Below are 19,050 nucleotides of genomic sequence, written 5' to 3'. Positions count from 1 at the left end.
TTGTTTGTTTTTAAATAACTACATGCTTTAGGACCACTGTAATCAAAAAACCATCCCTGCATTCACAGCATACAGATTGCTAGCTATGGCATCTACTGAATGCAAATCTTGATGGATGAATTGAGCCATACATTCTGTGATGCATGATACTTTAAATGTATTACAAAAAAGTTCATTAAGTAGTTTGAGACAAATCTTACTGGTGTGGTCGCAAGGTACTCTCATTTGAGAGCAGCATCATTTGTGTTTATTCTGTCGGCATTCCTTATAATAGTGATAGGTGAAAGCAGATGGTGAAACCATCACCAATCTCTTGCAGAAAAAATGAGACACCAGCTCCTCAAATACCCTTGAATAGCAGTCTGAAAGTTGTATTAATACCTGCTCTAAGTCAGTTGTTGACCTACTGCCTAATTAAAAATAAGGAAAAAAGTGCATTTAGAAGAAGCAACTGTAAATAATTTGCAATATTTCTTTCAGTAGAATAGTTTTCATGTGTTTTAAAAATGAAAAAGATAAACATTATTTTAAATGTTTAATAATTTTAGACACTCTTGCAATTTGGATTTCTACTGGGCATGGAAATAAATTTTCAGAGAATGTCATAACCTCATAAGGCCCCATCATCTTCGTAATCCCCTGTGTCAGAGAAAGTTGTATGTACACTGACAGGTGGATTAGGTCCCATCAGCTGCGGTACAGGTAACAAACTCTAGCCTATGAAGAATCAGAAAGAATGGGGTCCACCACCACAGAGAGGATCCTAAGTGCCATGTAAATACCTGATACTGATTTCTTAATGCACAGTTTACATTACACAAGCAATATAAAGCTTTTTGAGATGTCAAAATAATAGTGTAAGGTATAACAATTGACAGTCTGATTTTATTTGTGATTTGGCTACTCTCCCTTGTCAGCATATTAAAAAACAAACAAACAAACAAACAAAAAACACAAAAAAACCCCCACAACAAAACCAAATCCCTTTCAGTATCATCATACTTCGCGTAATTCTATTCTGATTATAAAAATCAGCAAGCAAACATAATTCTTCGTTCAACTTGAGATTAAAAAAAAAAATAAAATCAGATTAACAAATAAAGTTTTTAGCATTATGCTTTCCACAATATCTGCTTTTCCCAGATACACTTCTGTCAGAACACAAGTAGATCTGATTTATTTTGAACAGAAACAGGGGTTGCTCTTCTCTCTCTCCTTTTTCAGTCTGTTTTTTTTGTTTTTTTTTTTTCCCTTTTTCCCTTTCTCATCTGTCCTTTTTTTAAACTATCAGAACTAGAATTCTCAAAGCTTCTCTATATATATGAAAATTTGAATTTACCACCTCTAGGCTGAATTTTTTATCCTTTCAGCTTTGCTCTCTCTGTGAACGATGATACCTACTTAGCTTATAGACACAGAAATAAACAACTATCATCCAGTAGATTTTCAGCTTGCAATGAAATAAAAACCTCTCAGAGAACTACAAGATAAAATTCACCCTTTATTCCAACATAAACAAGACCTTTCTTTTCTAATTAAAAAAAAAATAAAAATCTACTAGTTATTGGTGCTTTAATATTTCAAAAGAATCCTCCTCTGCTATCAGTGCATGTAGTAGATTTGTGTCTTACTTTATTTTCATCTAGACTTTTTTTCTTTTTAAAAGGCAAACCATACCTAGGAAATAGCTTAGTATTAAAAACATACTTAAACAAGTCAAAGCATGAAGTGTATACGAGGGACAATTTTCATTCACAGCCAGCCTAGACTCTCTAAATGGCTAATACCAGCTCTGCAGCAGTTTCTGTGACCATTTTTTGTCTGTAGAAATATTTTAAGTCTGTCTCAAGATGAATCAGGATTGCACTAATTAAGGAAAGTATTATATCTAGTAAAACACATATATATACAAAACTGTGAGTACTTGCTGAAATCCTACAAAAGGAACTAGGACATCAAGACCCCCTTGAAGTAGGGCCCAAAATCTGTACGTCAGCAGTGTTTGACAATTGAAGTGATAGAAATGTGTTTATATTTTCAAATGCAACTGTTTACCAACAATACTAACTCTATGCTAAGGATTTCCAAAAACAAATTTCTTCATACAATTTTGACTTTTCTGTACAGAACTTAATGGTGAACTACACATAGCATATTGACTATTTAAACTTTGATGTGCTAGAGTTCTCACATTCTCATTTTTATCCACACATTAAGATATTTTACCACAGTATTTTTATAAAATAATCATAAATGTTTGATTTTATCATCATTTAACGTTTGAAAAAATCCTGCTCTTCATGCACATACTCTTTTTCCTCTGTAAAAAGGGATATTTTAAGATTACCCTCAGTTAATGCCTGAATCACTAAATGTTTAACACAGAAGCTATTATTTCTTTATTGTTTAATGAAAAAAACTATTTTAAAAAACTGTTTGAAACATAAGGGGCAATTGTTCCATTATAGAAAATTCAAAACATACACAGTCAACAAATTAATCAGCTGGGGAATTAGACAAGCCTAATAAGCAGCCCTAGCAGACCTCTGTCCACTACTGACTCAGAATGAGATCCTAAATAAAATACGTCAAGGTGTCAGCTCAACACATTTTACTCTTGGTTACAACTGTAATTTTTGTCATATAGAGGTATGCCGTGTATTCTGCTTTAACAAAGTCTTGATTACCACCATAGCAGTTTCTTGTTTGAAATCAAATTTTCTTTTGAATGCCTACATAATAATTTTGTTCAGATTTCTAGTGTAAGGGAAATGTTTTTAATGAGCTATGTAACTTACCTGCTATCACCCTCTTCCCACTGCTTTAATTGCTCTTTTAGTGCTCTGTAGTTGGTCTGTAACATCTGCAGCCTTTCTTTGCGTTTTTCATGGGCTGCTCTTAGCTCATCACTTTCTTGAGTCTGAATAACACCAAAAAGAAACAAAATCAGAGTTTGGCAAAATGCAAGACAATTTCAAAGATCTAAAGAAAAAGAAGTTCTACTTAACTAACTGTTAAAAGTCTAAGAAACCTAAACTTAAATGTAAGGAACTACAGTCTCTGAGGTCAAATACAGGTTCACTAATTTTCAATGCTAATTTCAGGCAATTTGTCAAACCTTTTTTTTTACATGTTGCTAAAAATTTTTAGAAAACTTACTATCAAAATGCCTGTGTTCATCTTGTGAATGTATCAGAGTAACATACCTAAAATTACGTAGATTGAAAAAAGATTGGTAATGCTGTCTTTCCCTTTGAATGAATCTTCTTTCTGTATGGAAAAGTAATCTTCACATTTTTGAGGAAAAATGCTGGCCACAACAAAATCCGCATTAATAAAATACCTCAATTTAAGTGAGATCAGATTTCCTCAATTTTTATTTTTTAAATAAAAATTTATATGAGCTTGCAACACCCAAGCTTTGGCCAATAGCAATACAACAAAAAAGGAAGATGAACAAAGCTTAGAATAGGTTTATTAATAAAAAAATCTTTTTTACAGAATGAAAAAATAAGATGTGCTTTGACTCACACAACAGGAGACCACCATAAAAGTTGGAAACAATAATTTAAAAATGATTTAAAAAATCATGTTTCCATAAGTAACAATACTGTGCTCTGAAAAAAAACAAACAACAACAACAAAAAAACAACCCACAACAACAAGAAAAACAAAAAAAAAACACATTAAGAGAAAGACGTTCTGCAGTGTGACAGAAGTTGAATTCTGGCCTATAGTCGTAAAGAATTTACCAGACAACATCAAGTAGTAAAATCTATGCTCACTGCTGCATTTTCTATTCAGTAAGTGCTTGTACAGTGACTACTGAGAAGGCTCCTTAAGATCTGTATAAATCGCAATACTTTATTTGTATGCATTATACGCATGCTTGCATGCATATTACAAGCAAGGAAGGCTTTTAGTATTAGCCCATAAATAAGACAGACCGACAGTCAAAGCCTACGTGCAATAAGAATTAAATCCCAAGACAAAAAAATGTCAAGGGTTTCTAAGGAAGTGCTAACTACAAGATAGTTAGATTAAATACAGCTTCTGAAATACAGCCCAGTTTTCATGACACACAAGAAGAACTGAAAAAACACTAGCCGAAAAAAATCAGCTAAAATTTCATATGCTACTACTTATGTAATGAGATTGTTTCATCTTGCTAGTGAAAATCAATCAAGTTTGGTAAGACACTGCAAAGTAATATCTTAATTATAAAGCCTATTCATTATAAAGCCCGTAAGTGTAAAATATAAAGAAGCTTATTAGTGTCAATGCGTTTTCAGAAGTGTAACCAAGAGCAGACCATGGCTTCTTCCATTCATAAATCTAAATTTTTCATTATTGTTTACCTATTTTATTATCCATTCCCTTTCAGTTATTCCCTTGTCAACTGCTCTGCTCTTGCCAAGGAAGAAATTAGACAAATAACTGTCCTAATCACTCTGTTTTATTAAAGTATTAATCACTTTAGAACTTTAAATTTATGCTGTTATTTCCATAAGCTCAGTTTAGTTCCATCTTTCTCTAATTTAATTATATTTTATAATATCCAAGTTGTCTTGTGTATAGTTCTCTGAGTAGCGATGGAGATGGGATGGAGCAGCCACCTCCAGCAGAGGATCTTCACGTTATTCTCCACCTCTCCGCAGCCATGCTGTAATACTTCATGTCACACACTGACAGGTGAAGTCCAATCCACAAGAGGAAGTACTCAACCACCACTGAAAGTCATCCTGTTGTTATCACAACTAAGCTTAACAGCGTTCCTTCTCTTTCACATAGTCATGTATTAAGTTTCCCCTAAAGATCAGTCTACATATTTTGATCCAATAGTCTGCAAAACTTTTGAACTTTAATCAAGAAGATCACAGCTTTCAGCAACCAAACTCCTACTCACTTCTTAAAGACAAAGACATACATTGTGGGCACCAGCTTAAGTACCAGCTTGATAATATGTCACTCTAAACACTCTTATTTGCTTTGACATTCTCTTTCCTAAAGATGAGTGAAAATAAAAGATGCTTTGTTACTTTCCAATATGTCTTGGTACACAGAAATGAAGTATATTCTGTATCAAAACTATGGACACTGAAGTTATAAGAACTTACATATTCGTCCTGTTTATATTAATAGTAAGTACAGAAAAAGTTAAAGTCCCCTGGCTAGAATTGAGTCAGCTGATGAGAACTGGAAAATCCTGCTATGGGACCTTGCCTTTTTCTGCTCCTTTGCAATACTGACTGGGGCATCAATTATATCTGTGGCTGAAAAACAAACGTAAATAAAGCTATTCAAATTTTCTTGTTTTTAGGATCCTAACATACAGAAAATATACAATACCAAAAAAATTACTTTGATGTTATTCTGACCTTATTAGTTGCCATACTGTCAATGGCCTATTGAATTCCGTATGTAGTGACACAAGAGATCTCAATACACTGGCCTGTGTCTCTGCAGCCTTTCAAACAACTAATGAATGTTGGATAAGAAGTGAACCAACTTGACTAGATAAATTAAAGGAGCTCATACTGTCAGTTTCATTAGTAAATATAAGATTTAGCCTTTAAGGACTTCATGGCTTAAAGAAATGATGAGGGGTGATCCCAACATATGTAGATTGCTCCGAAAGTAATGCCTTCTCTTTATTTCCATAGAAACTGCAACAGATACAAAAAGTGCTGTAATACCGTTTGATAGAGCAAATTCTCAGCTACAAGACACTGTTTTTCAATATAGGCACCAATATGCATTTTTGCAATGAACAAGAGCCTGTATGCCACACCTGTAAAAATCTGCACAGTAGTCTGGAATGTGGCTTGCATGAAAGCATGTTGCTGCTGCCATTGCCAAAATACATCACCCACCACCTCACTGTGTTCACATCCTCTGTTTGACCTCCAGAAATGTTCAGTGTCAATGAATGTCAATAGGTGCCATTTTTTCTGCATGGAGAAACTCAGTGAAACACCATTGCTTCAGATGGCCTTCCACATCAAACAACACTCTGTTAAGAGTGCCCCTCTGCTGCCATTCCTCTCACAGCAACAAAATGTAACGTAGTATCAGTGGGAAGGTCCACCCTCTACTGCCATACCACCTGCTACTGCCTCTAAGGTCATGGGGTCAACAGAATAACATAGGAGACACTACTTTCAGAGCAGTCCTCATATAGGCTGCAGATTCCTAAATTATACTTCAGGAATAGCAAACACGGTAAGGCAGGTATCATAACAGATCTGTGTTACAAGGTCATGAGCAGAGAATAACAATATTTTCTGTATTTGCTTAGATATTCAGAGTGCTTCTCTTCACTTCTCTTTCCAGAAGAAACCCCCAAGCACCGTGGGACATTTTATTAATCAGAACGACAACCATACACACTGATGTGCTAGCTTTTGCAGCAGAGGGTGGAGCAACTTTAGTACACACTGCTACAATCATCTGTAGTAACTGTCAGGCCAACATGGAGTAAAAAACACAATGCCTGTCAAAGGCAAGTTCTCAGGTACAGCTGATAGGACCTGCCTTAGATCTCACAACAGAGAGAAACAATACAAAATTAATCTTTTGAGTTTCCAGGAACAAGTAGCAAGACAGCCTGTAAGTCCTACTTCAATCCAAGTCATCTTTCCTATTTGTATACTGTTTGTATAGCATGACAAACTGCCACTTGTGATAAAATACAGTTCCTACTCACAATTTTCTTGTAAAATCCACTTATCACATAGGAGCATAAGGAAGGAACTCAGGAATATGCCTTGCAGGACTGCATGAATTTTTACATTTGACAGTTATCAAAGTAGGATCAAAGCAGGTTACATACGACCCGTAGCATTTTAAGATATATTACTGAATGTATCTCTCATACCTCTGACCAAGATGACCAGAGGAAAAAAAATGGGGGGTGGGGGGAGAACCGGAAAGTGAATTGTAAACGACTGTGAATGTTTATGGAAATATGACTCAGAGTTTGGGATTTGCTTTTGTTTGATTGCTTTGAGAGGCATTCAGAGGTGCAACAAGAAACCAATCGGTCATTTTAAATGTGGCCATTTTTTTTTCCTGAGGAAAAGCAAGCAAACAAATAAACAAACGAAAGCCTAGAAAATTGGCAATTGTAATATATGCTCAGTGAAGCTTTTCTACCAACTAGGTTTCTTTTATTTTTATTTCTCTTTACAGTAGCCGTTTGAACAACCTCTTCTGAGGCGTAACTTTTAAGAGTACAAGGGGTAACATCTGTTCCAAGTAATTGACTTCAGAATTTAAAATACTGGCTTCACTGTACAGTAAAATATTTTCTTCGTGCTTTGTGCTTCATTTTACTTCTATATGAATATATGAATTTCCTGGAATGTATATACTCAGAAACACAATTTGAAAATGCATTTAAAAAGGATGTATATGTCGATAACATAGCTTAAAATTTAGGCTGTCATGTAATGGCAGGAGTATCGATACAAGATTCTTTGCAGTAAAGAAAAAAGGCAAACTAATGCAGAATGTTCTCTTAGCTAAAACTTCAAAACAATATGTGCATTTTACAGTTTTTTTACATTATTTACAGTATGCTTGTTTATTTTTTTTATATCTTTATCTATGCAAGCTTAAAACTACAGGATGTCTTCTTTTAGTGTTGGTTGTTGTTGTTTTTTTAAATGTTCACCTTTAGTTTTAGGGTCTTCTCTAAGTTTTCAGTCTTCCTTTCAGCTATTTTAAGCTTCCTTACCTCCTCTGACTTTCTAAAAGAGCTCTTTGGGGACAGAGACCTTGAGCGTTTCACAGGTGGTTCCTGGAGAATAAAACAAGGACATGGTTGAACTAGTTGGAACACCGGATTATAAAAGACATGCAGAATTAAAGAAGAAGTAATTTTGAATACTAATAATGAATTATAAAAAAAAAAAAAAAGAAAAAAAAAAATCTGCATGGAATACCAGAGAAATAACAAGCAGAATTACCACAGCGCTACCACTAAAGGTTTCTCTGTGACTCGTTAATGAGAATATTCATTTACATTTACATTGTTTCTTTCAGAATAATGATGTCCCATTAGGGAAGACTAAAGGGTTATAGACTCAGAAATGCAAGAAATCTCATTACAAAGGAGGGGATAGAGGCTGGTCTAATTGCTCTATAAGGGTCCAAGGTTACACTTGATAGGACAACCAGAAACAAGAGGGAAAGGATTTTTTTCCCTTTGAAATAGTTTAACACACTGTGAAGTTGAAGGAACAATATGCTTGAGGAATATAAATACAACAGACAGTAGATCTTACACCATAATGACCATATGGTCATTAACTATAATGTGACTAACTAGAGACAAGAATATGTGTTTATATTATGTACAGCTTCATATAGCAATCTGGAGAAAGAATATGTGAAAGTAACACTTAACTGGGCAGCTTTCTTGATCACTCTATGTCATAAGTCCTAACAGTAAAGAAAGACAGACCTCATAAAATTAGACTTTCTGATTTTCAGAATAACTTTGGTTAAGGACAGAGAAACATTAATACACAATTAGCAACTCTAAGATAAAACATAATTACAAAAATAAATAAACTAAAATAAAAAAGAACATTAATCATAATTTCTGATGTTGCATGCTTCCATTTTCACTGTAAAATAACTGATTCAGAGCAATGCAGCTTATTCTTGACAGTTCTTTTTTGTAACGGAAGAAACCAGAAGGAATTATTAATGAACATTTACAAGGGCATTTCCAAATGTATGCTTTTGTACACAAAATAAGATTGTAATAATAATAGGTATCCATGAAATAGGAAGATTACTATTTTTTTTCCTAATATTCTTGTAGAGATATTCAGAAGTTCCATTAATAACTGCTGATATTAGTCAGCAATGCTTCTAACATTGCACTGAATGAAATCAATCCCTTTGAGGTATCTAAAGCACAACATTTCAAGATCAACATACAAAAATTCTACTCACCTTCAAAATCCCCAATTTCTCAAATAAAGTCAATACCTTAATAAAACTACCCAATTCCAAATCACTGCATATTCATAATAACTTCCTAAAAAAGTGAAGCGCATCATTTTTGAAGAAATGGTAAATTAACACCTAGCTAAACTTTACATTTGTATAAAGAGGACTTGGAAAATACATGATTTTTCTAAAACCAAGAATATATGGTCAAAGTGTCCCATCCACTGCTGAAGATGAAAACTGCAAAAGAAAAGATATGGACCAGCCATCACCAAGGGAAATGAGGTAGTGAAATTCTACGTTGGAATGGAGAAAATGCAAAAAATATAGGAAAAAGTTAGAGATCTGCTGCTTCAATCTAAGGTGATCAGATATAGTGAGAATGTAACAGTTTTTCTTTAATATAATAATATTCTAAATAGCCACCTAGGGCTGTGCTATGAATCTTTTCTTCAACTGAAGTATAGAGCCAAGTTATGGAAATAATAGAAAAAATTCTAAAAATTGAGAGGCATGGAAATACTGCGGTGTGAGTACAGGCAGGACTGGTGATGAACATTAAGAAACATGATATTCTTTTAACACATTTCTACCTGCTTAGGTACAGGTCTTTTGAGAGAAGGAGATGTGTCTTGGCTTTGCAGCTGCACACAGCCCATCCAAAGGCAATCTTTGTTCAGAAGAAGGCAATTTAATTTTCCTACCAAGACAGAAGAGACTGTGTAGTAAAGTACACGTAAATTTTTTTGCCTGAGGCTGCTGCAAAACTCAATTTGGAAGATGGCATCTGTAATTCTCTTAACACAACTGAAAACTTTGCCGCTACCATCAAGCTTAGGCAAATGATTTTTAATTCCATCTTCAAACACTGCAGTAAATTTAGACATCTGTATTAGAAATAAATCCAGACTTTCATGTGTGTGCTAAATATTTTCTAAATGTCTAGGAATATAAAAAAAGTCCAGTTATATGAGCAAAGAGCAGGAATCCAAGTCAGTCAGGGGTACCGACAGAAAACTTTCCAACAGATAATCTTAAATCATATTTATAGAAGACTAAATCAAGTAGTAGACAAACAGAAACTTGTAATATTAATGGATAGGAAACTAGGTGGTGGAAGATATATTGTGAAGAAATGGCCAATAAGCAAATGTGCCTACCACATATTCAATGATAGTAGAGGTAGTACAGGAAGCACTAAAAGCAAAGATGGCAATTTCCTGTTGCCAACATGTACCATGAAAGACACAGTGAGGAGAGCACAGGGAAAATCATGATCTTGAATTTAACATATCATGTGTCGAAGTCATAAGGGAAGCCAGATACATAAATAAAACAAAATGAAATTAAAAATAATAACAATAATAAATAACAGACACAATAACAAAAAATACCAGGGACGTTCAGCAAGAAATGTTTCGGATAACTTTTCTGAAACATACAGATCAGATCAATGTCTGCTGCCAAGATACAGCTCTGAAGGCAGTGGGCAGAAATCTTAATGTATTTCATCCTCTGAAATAAATGAGGAACAGTTCTGAAAGTGAGCCACAGGCTGACAGAGCACAAGATGCACAGTTTTTCTAGGAAAAAAAAAAAAAAAAAAAGCCAAATTCTTGATTCCTTATGCTTCAACAGGAGCATGTGTTAATTCCTGCATTTTAAGAGATCTACTGTATCTTGAAATTCTATGAATACTAAGAGAAATACTGTAGAACACATACCAGTGCAAAACAACTACAAATCCCATGTATCACAGAAGCTTTAGATCAGAAAATGAACAGACAAGGGCCATGTTACTGAATCAGCCAGGAAAATAAGGATGACTGATTAATATGGTTACATATATCACAGCACACTAAGTCATAAAGTTTTAGCTTCCATGGCTCTAGGAAGATCAAGCAACTGACTTCTAACTCTTTACAGAAAACAGTAAGTCACACTATACCGCTTTTCACAGAAACTGGACTGTATGAGTTACAGCTGCCACTAAGCACTTAACAGCATCAAAAAACCCAACAAACATTCATGTTCAACAAAGCCCTGTAACCACTGTATCATCTGTGTTGCAAAGCTGGTTTTACTACTCTTAACCACTGCAGGCATGGGATTTGGACTTCTGCAGTTCCCAGTAATTTGTGCTAGCCCATGCATGCATACATTTCCACGTACTCTGCAGACTCAAACAGTTTGAGGTACATGGTTACATGGCTACACATCTCAATTGATCACACTAACAGCAAGATTCTGTTTTGTCCCAAGGTTCTTCTTTTTAAGACTTTTCCCAATTATCTGTAGTGGAAAGATTTTGTAGCAGTGGGACGTCAGCAAAAATAGCAATATTCACTTTTATTTTCAATGCATATTCCGTGATCCTACAGCCATAATGTTTCTAAAACTTAAATTTTTGCCTAAATATGAAGGCTTTTTAGTCTGTCAATTTACTTCCCAAAAGATTAAAAAGGGATTGTGTAAACAAATGAAAAAATGTGCATATATAATTAAATAGTATTGAAAGAGCAGAACTGGATCTACATATTAAATCAGGAAAATACAACTGGATTTTAAAGTTGTTATTTAGCCTCACTTAAGAGCATAACTGATCACTGTGTTAGGAATAAACCAGTTTTTGACCAAAATCGCACACTTCTCCCCCTGCGGCATCCTGGGCTCTGCTTCACTCCAGTGCTGCTGATTTCTCTCTACCTCTGGATGAGCAGCATGAAAGGGAAGACAAACAGGACTGTGGTCAGTCCTAGCAGCTCCTCAGTTCTGCTCTTTCCTCCCATATTTACCCAGCTCCTGCATGGGATCTCTACAGGCCACAGACATGGAGATGAGAAACTGCAAGATCTGCCATAGGATGCACTGTGGATATCTTCTCTACACTGGCCATTTCCATGGGATGCAAAGAAATTCTTGTCTGGTGCCCAAAGCACCTTCTCCCTGTCCTTCTCTAACCTTGGCGTTCAAAGAACTATATTTCTCACTTTTTTCTTCACTCCTCACTGCCTATGCAGTATCCCATTTAGACAAACCTTGGCTGCAGGACCCAGCAGTGCTCTATGGATTAGTTGCTGGAGCCGGCTGGAAGTGGTCTTGTTTGGCATGGGGCAGCCCCAGCCTCACCTCACAGGGGCACTTGCAAGCCAGGCATGGCCAGCACTGGGGAATGTAGAAGGAAAGTCAGTAATAGTAAATAGTAATAAATCCACAATATGCTGATTTAGCTATATCATGTAAAAGACAGAAAAACTAGAAATGAAAGGCATGGAGCTGGTGGAGTGGGAGGAGGCAACAAAGATGCTCAGAGGGCAGGAGCACCCCTACTACAAAGAAAGACTGATGAAGGTGGGCTTGTCCAGCCTGGAAAAGAGAAGGCTCTGAGGAGATCACACTGTGGTCTATCAGTACGATAAAGGAGCTTATAAGCAGGATGGAGACAGACTTTCACAGTCTGATAATGAAAGGACAAGGGAGAATGGTTATAAACTAAAAGAGGGGAGATTAGGATTAGCGGTTAGGAGGAAATTCTTTACACAGAGGGTGGTGAGGCAGTGGAACAGTTTGCCTGCAAAAGCTGTGGTGCCCCATCCCTGAAGGCATACAAAGCCATGCTGGACAGGGCACTTGGCAGCCTGAGCAGGTGGGGGACAGCCCTGCTCACAGAAGGGGTTGGAACTGGATGGTCTTGAAGGGCTCTTCCAAACCATGCCACTCTATGATTCTACCATGATTCTGTTCTCAGCAACAACCAGATTTCTCTTAAATATCCCTATGTAGTAGAGCAACTATGTCGAAACCTATGATAATCAATGTTTCCTGTTGGGACACCAAACATTAAGCTTTAAGTGCTCTAAAACAAATGCTCTAAAATGTATGTTTTTGACAAAATAACATACAGTAGATACTGTTAAGTCAGAACAAGCCATACAGTTGTATAATCAAAAAATACGAAATAATGAGAAAGACTTGAGTTTTCCAATGGAGCAGAACTTGATGGTCTACTTCTGCAGACTAGTCCAACCTGAAAGAAGCACGTTCCTATTTGTTTCCACACTCTAGAAACCTATTTCAAATTTTCCATATTCTACACAATCACAATTCAGAATTTACACTGGAAGGGAACTGAACACACTCACAAACATAACAACATAGTCTCTCTGCATAAATCAAATTAAGTCACAGAATTATTTACAGATCCATTTAATTAGCTACAGTTTACAGATGTTACTGTTATCTAGCGCCTAAATTAATGACAGGTTATCACCAAAGGGGCAGTCCAGCACTACAGAGAATGAAGTTAAAGGATTTCAAATTGACATAATTGTGATATTTTATATATAAAAAATGCTATGTCATATTATAAAAATGAATTTGGAAAAAAAAAAAAAAAAAAAGTTTCATTTATAAAAACATAACTGTATACGTTTCATTTTCCATCTAGGATAAGATGGTCATTCAGATAAATACAACAAAATGCTTGATAAATATTCATTTTAACAAACCTACAAAGACTTGAGCCTCCAAATATTCCATTTAATTAAGAATCCCTTATTCAGTATTTAATAAGGTAAAACTTTTACTCCCAACAGCTACTCTAACAAGTCTTTGGCAGATAACACAAAAACCATTTAAACAAGCTCCAGAATTATAAGCAGCATCAACAGATATTACAATTATTATCTGGACACTTGAGCAAAAATATCTGGCATGGCCAGTGTTATTTAGACACCAATACACTAGACAATAAACTATCCTACCTCATGCTTTCTTCCAGTCGTTACATTGATGGTTTTCAGTGTATCTGCAGTGTACAAATTATGCTCAACCAGGTTAAGACTTGCTTTTTTCAATTTTTCCTTTAAAAGCTCAATTTCAGATTTTTGCATGGTGATAAGGCACTCCAGCTCTCCTAAAGAAGGCTGCTGAAATTCCTAAAAAAATGGTAGTGTGGATAGATTATATTAGTAACAACACTTAGATAAAACTGCCTAGAGAAACATAACATTACCAATACTACAAAGAAACATGCAGGACCCATAGATTATGCTGCTCTTGAAGATACATTATAAATTCAAAACAAACAAAGAAAAAACAGACTCTTTAGTGTTAATGAAACATTCCAAAACAACAAATCCATGTTTTCTAAATCAAAATTTGGTCTAAAAAATGCTTGATTTATAAAAACACTTCTCCTGCAGCAACTTGTTCTATTATGGTATCATACCTCAAATGCAGTTACAATTTCTTGACAAACTGCTTTAACTCCTAGACTTGTTTCTGATGAAATGTCTACTTGGTGGGTATCAGTGTGCTATCAAATAGAGAATAAACACAACACAAAAGCAGAACTTAATTAGTTCTGTAAAGACATTTTTAGTTAGAAAGTGCTTTGGAAATGCACATTTTTAATGTAAATCTACAGCCATAATGCCAATATACTCAGGACAAGTGCTGTAGTCAAACTCAAGCCTTAAAAGGATAATCCTAGATCTCAGTGTTATTCAAGGCAGATACGTAATTTCATGAAGCCACTAAAATCTAGGACCTTCCCCAGCTAACAGTTCCTTGGCACAATGCAACACTGTCACACACTATTCATCTCCAGCGTTTCATAACACCTTTTAAGATCCAACAGGTATTTTCACTGATTTCAGGTATCTTTTAAAGCACTCCTTCGATGTCCAATGGTGGGCTCATGTGAGTACGACGAAGTGCTTACATTACCGTGCTTAATATATTACTACTTCTCAGCTGAGTTTTCATTACTACCTGTGATTATACCCATCACAACCACAAGGCAAAACACTGGTAGCTCAGCACATAGAACAGTTATTTGTCCGTTGTCATCTACAATGATCACAAAGGGAAATGCATTGGCTCAAACCTCCTTCACAGTGCTTTAAGGCTGGGCACAGACATTCACCTTGCTAACACAGTTGTGCCAGACAAAGATAATAGAATTCCCAGATAGTCAACACAATCAGGCAGCTGGGGGGCTAGCACCCCAACACCTCTGCTGAAAGGAAGGATTATGTCAGCTCCCTCCTTATTTGTTTGCAGGAATAGAAGGGCAGATTACTCTGAAAGATCAGTGCAAGTACCTTGAGCTGACACACCTGATGTTGTACCGCACTGACTAGGAAAAACTCACTGCCAGTGGCACTATACTAGCAAAGACATCAGCTATGAAACAGTGGTCTTCAACAACAAAGCTAAAACCAGAAGACAATCTTCTCAAAACATTATAGATTTATATTGCACATGCTTACCCTAATTAGTCAGATTCTGGCAACCAGACTTACTTGCAACTGCTTGAACATATTCTGAAGACAAATACTCATTTCACTAGAGAATAAAGTATTTTAGGAACAATAATCAGATGCTCCTACTCTCTCAAACACAGGAATTCCCTACATAATAAAAATAAGGTATGCTGACAAAAATCAGAAAAGGTAGCATCAAGCCGTTTCCAAATTCAGGCCAATCAAAGGAAAAACGGAAGGACTGAAAAAACTCACAGAGTTACCAAGATGTTACCTGGTATGCTTAATATTTGATGGAAATGGAGTAAAAGGCATATCTATATGATTTACTGCTATGCAGAACATAAAGCTTTTCACAGTAACTACTACAAATTCAGTTTCCACACATAAGCCTTCAATTATAATTACCAAGCATTTATTTCAACAAAATCATAACTCCTTATACAGCAAACAAGCAAAGGAAGGTTGTCAATGCTTTGCTGACTGATCTGTAAATAATTTCTTACATAATTTGCATAATTTAGTCACAAATGCCATTTCTACCTACATTATCCACAAAAGGCCAAGTCTATATCTAAAAGAAAACTACATGACAGAAGAAATTGAAGTCAAATAGAAAAACGAGCAAATAAGTCATGTATTGAAAAGAACATCTAAAAGATAACAGGAATTTTGCTCATGTAGCCAAAATTTCATAACACTGGGGGAAAAGAAACATTCTAGAGAATGAAAACAATGCCAGAGGGGAAATTTATTTTCATTTCTATTATATGCTTGATATTTTTAACTGAAATGTGCACCTACTCTAGTTTTGCTATTTATCAGCCGTGAGTAAAAAAGAGATGATAATTCTATGTGAACACAAGCAGTACAGTTACATTAATAACTAAAGAATAAAGACAGGTTCAACCTCTTACAGAGAGACTCATGTTGCCAAAAACTACATTTTTTAGAAGTCTACAACTCTTAAATATGGCTGACTTTTGAGCTATGAGAACTAAAATAATTTAGCTAATGATTAACTTCATACTGTTTTACTACTTTTTAACTTCCTCAATCAAAAATGAAATGCACAGTTTTGTTATATGTAATACCATTTAAGAGTCACAGAATATATCAAATCCTTGCTCCTATATGCCAATTAAGTCTTGTAACTGATTTTAACCCTGTTCCTTTACTGGTTTTATTCGTGGTTTAGTCTGATTTGGTTTTGCCTACTCACTTCTTCTCCCAGATGATATTTCTTGAAATGACCATGCAGTGATACTTATTTAAAGTTGAAAACCATGAAAGTACAGTTTCTAGTAAAATTCCTACAACAGTCTTTGTGCACATGCATACACTAAGTTCTCATGAAACTAAGAATAATGTTTAAAAAGTCTTAGACTTTAACTCATGCCTCCAAAATGCCCGTGTTTTTACCCTCAAAATATTCAGTAGAACACTGTTACTAACACAGAAATTGCTACACAGCTTGGGACTGTTTCATCACCAAACCCTGGTTTATTTTTTAGTTTGTACATAGCTACGAATACAGATTATAAACTAAGGTGAACCATTTGCAAAATGGAGTTTTTGTTTATCAATGGACTACAACTAAAGAAAGTGTTTTCTTCACCTTCTGATAAGTATTCTACATTTACTAACCTACAAGACCCCATCCACTTAAATATTAAGGGGATTTTTGAATATTTTTCTTTTAAAATGAGAGAAGAAATGGATGACATTTCTTCCTCTGATCTTTTGTTTCATTTTAATTCCCATTTAACTTTATGTTGCTATAGATTTGTGTTCTGAGTATCACTGCTTAAAAGAAAAAAAGAAAAATCAACAAAAGCAAATTCTTCAGTGAAACGATTTTGCTGTTATGAGAATCTCAGTTCCTTCTGTATAAAACATGACTCTGAAAAACACATAGAGTTCCAAGATTTATGAATGAGGAAAGAACAGCAATTTGAAAAGCTCTCTTCTATTTCCTTGCTTATTCATTATCGAGTTTCACTTGTGAATGCTTGTTTGTTTACATATGTTGCTCAGACTAGAGAAAGTAGGCACATATTTGCCAGAATATATGAATTAGGAAAACAGCATTTTAGATCTAACACCCTAACAGCCTAACACTTGTCTAACAACCATGCTTGTTTTTTTTTCTATCACATTCCAGGAATCAGATGCCATTTGCCAGATAGATATACCTAAGTTGCAGGAAAAACTCAGAAGCACTTTATGTAAGAGAAATAATAATCACTTCCCAGGTTTCCTCTTATTCTGTTACTAAATAAGCTAGCTGGGCAGATGAATCAGAAGAAATGCTCATCTCAGCATCCTTTGGCAGCTCCTTCCTTTTACACCTTGGAAATTCAGTCACCTCTGCAGCACCTGCCTATCTCTTGTTATTACATGTACTTTTAGAATGGGTACCACAAGCAAACTTTTGCAGAGCAACTCAGCCTACCTGGTCCTTGATTCCAGGCATTACTGTGAATTCCTACAAGGGGTTAAAAAACAGTAAAAGAGTTTCTGCCACCCCTTCATTCTCACATTGTGTTTGTCAGCCTCCAAAATCTGCAATTTATATAATATGAAAAAAAGAGCTCTGATTATATATGTAAGTCATTCCAAAAGTAATGCATCTTACTTATTTGTACTGGAAGTAAAACAGGTACAAAGAACACGATAACACTGTTTGATAAATTCTTGGCTACAAGACACTACTTTTCAACACCATCATCACCATTAGTTACGCATTTTTGCTTGTGATGAACAAGAGCCTGTATGCCACGCTCATAAAAACTCCACCACTGGAGGTGACCACTGCCATTGCTGCCAGTGTTGAAACACACTACCCAATGCCTCACTGCAATTACATCTACTACTTAGTCTCCAGAAACACTCAGCAAGAGTCAATGAATGTCATTGGGTGCAATATTTTCCACGTGAAGGAATTCAGTTCCACATCTGTCACACAGCAAAAATATGTAGTTCAATATTGGTGGGAAAGTATAAAGGAACTGTTAGATGACACCATGAACTGCAGACAGAGCACCCACCTAGTGAAGGGCTGTGGTTGGCCTAGGGAGTACAGGCAAACTGACTGCACCTGTACTCCCCAAGTGACCAGGAGTGGCTGAAGCCACCCTGGGCTCATGTAAGGGACAGCTGCTGAAGGGAGAGCATGTCTTGGACCAAGGTTGCTTCCTGAAAAGGACTACAGCATAGCCAGAGATTCCCCCTCACCAGTTGGATATGCTCAACTCTTCTTCCTTTATGATTGTTGGCCTACCTGGAAATATTTTGCCTGGTATTGCCAAGAACCTGTCAGAAGCAATTTTACTTCTTTGTGAGCAGAACAGAAGATTCAACCTCTACTACCATACCACCAACATCCACCTCTGACAGCTTAAGCCAATACGGTAAAGCAGGAGGTGTTACATTTGGAACAGATCTTGTAATAGAGAAGAACAGAGAGAGTAAAGAGGACAAAAATATTTTTTGAAGACTATGTAGCCACCACATAGCGAGACTCCTCGAGCCAGGTATGAATTATATTTTATTTATCAGTAGAAACAGAGTTCCTGTTATCCAATTAATTCTCCAATTATTTGGGAAAACAAACAAATGGAAGAAAAGGGCGGATGGGTGCTCTGGTGAAATGCTTAGGAGAGTCACCACAGAAAGTGACTTCATCAAAGCAGGATTTTATCAAAATCTTTTTATTAAACCAATTGCTCATTTCTCCACTCATTAACTGGCACCGCAACTTCTTAGCTGCAAGTACACAGCTAAACTGAGCAGTTTTTTCCTAAAAGCAGTCAGA

The 19,050-nt window shown here is 35.7% G+C and overlaps 1 protein-coding gene across 1 annotated transcript in view; it reads right to left on the bottom strand.

Moving 5' to 3' along the window:
• Positions 1-19,050, bottom strand: part of CNTLN (centlein) — a 181,599-nt gene that overhangs the window by 95,244 nt on the left and 67,305 nt on the right. The window contains exons 10-12 of the mRNA XM_072359615.1: positions 13,728-13,901; positions 7,739-7,801; positions 2,799-2,920 (exon numbers count right to left, since the gene is read on the bottom strand). Coding sequence (XP_072215716.1) covers positions 2,799-2,920; positions 7,739-7,801; positions 13,728-13,901 — 359 coding nt within the window. The remainder of the gene's footprint in view (positions 1-2,798; positions 2,921-7,738; positions 7,802-13,727; positions 13,902-19,050) is intronic.

Source organism: Excalfactoria chinensis, chromosome Z (assembly GCF_039878825.1).
Source record: "Excalfactoria chinensis isolate bCotChi1 chromosome Z, bCotChi1.hap2, whole genome shotgun sequence".
In the NCBI taxonomy this organism is placed as follows: domain Eukaryota; kingdom Metazoa; phylum Chordata; class Aves; order Galliformes; family Phasianidae; genus Excalfactoria; species Excalfactoria chinensis.
This window is presented reverse-complemented; position numbering and strand designations above follow the sequence as displayed.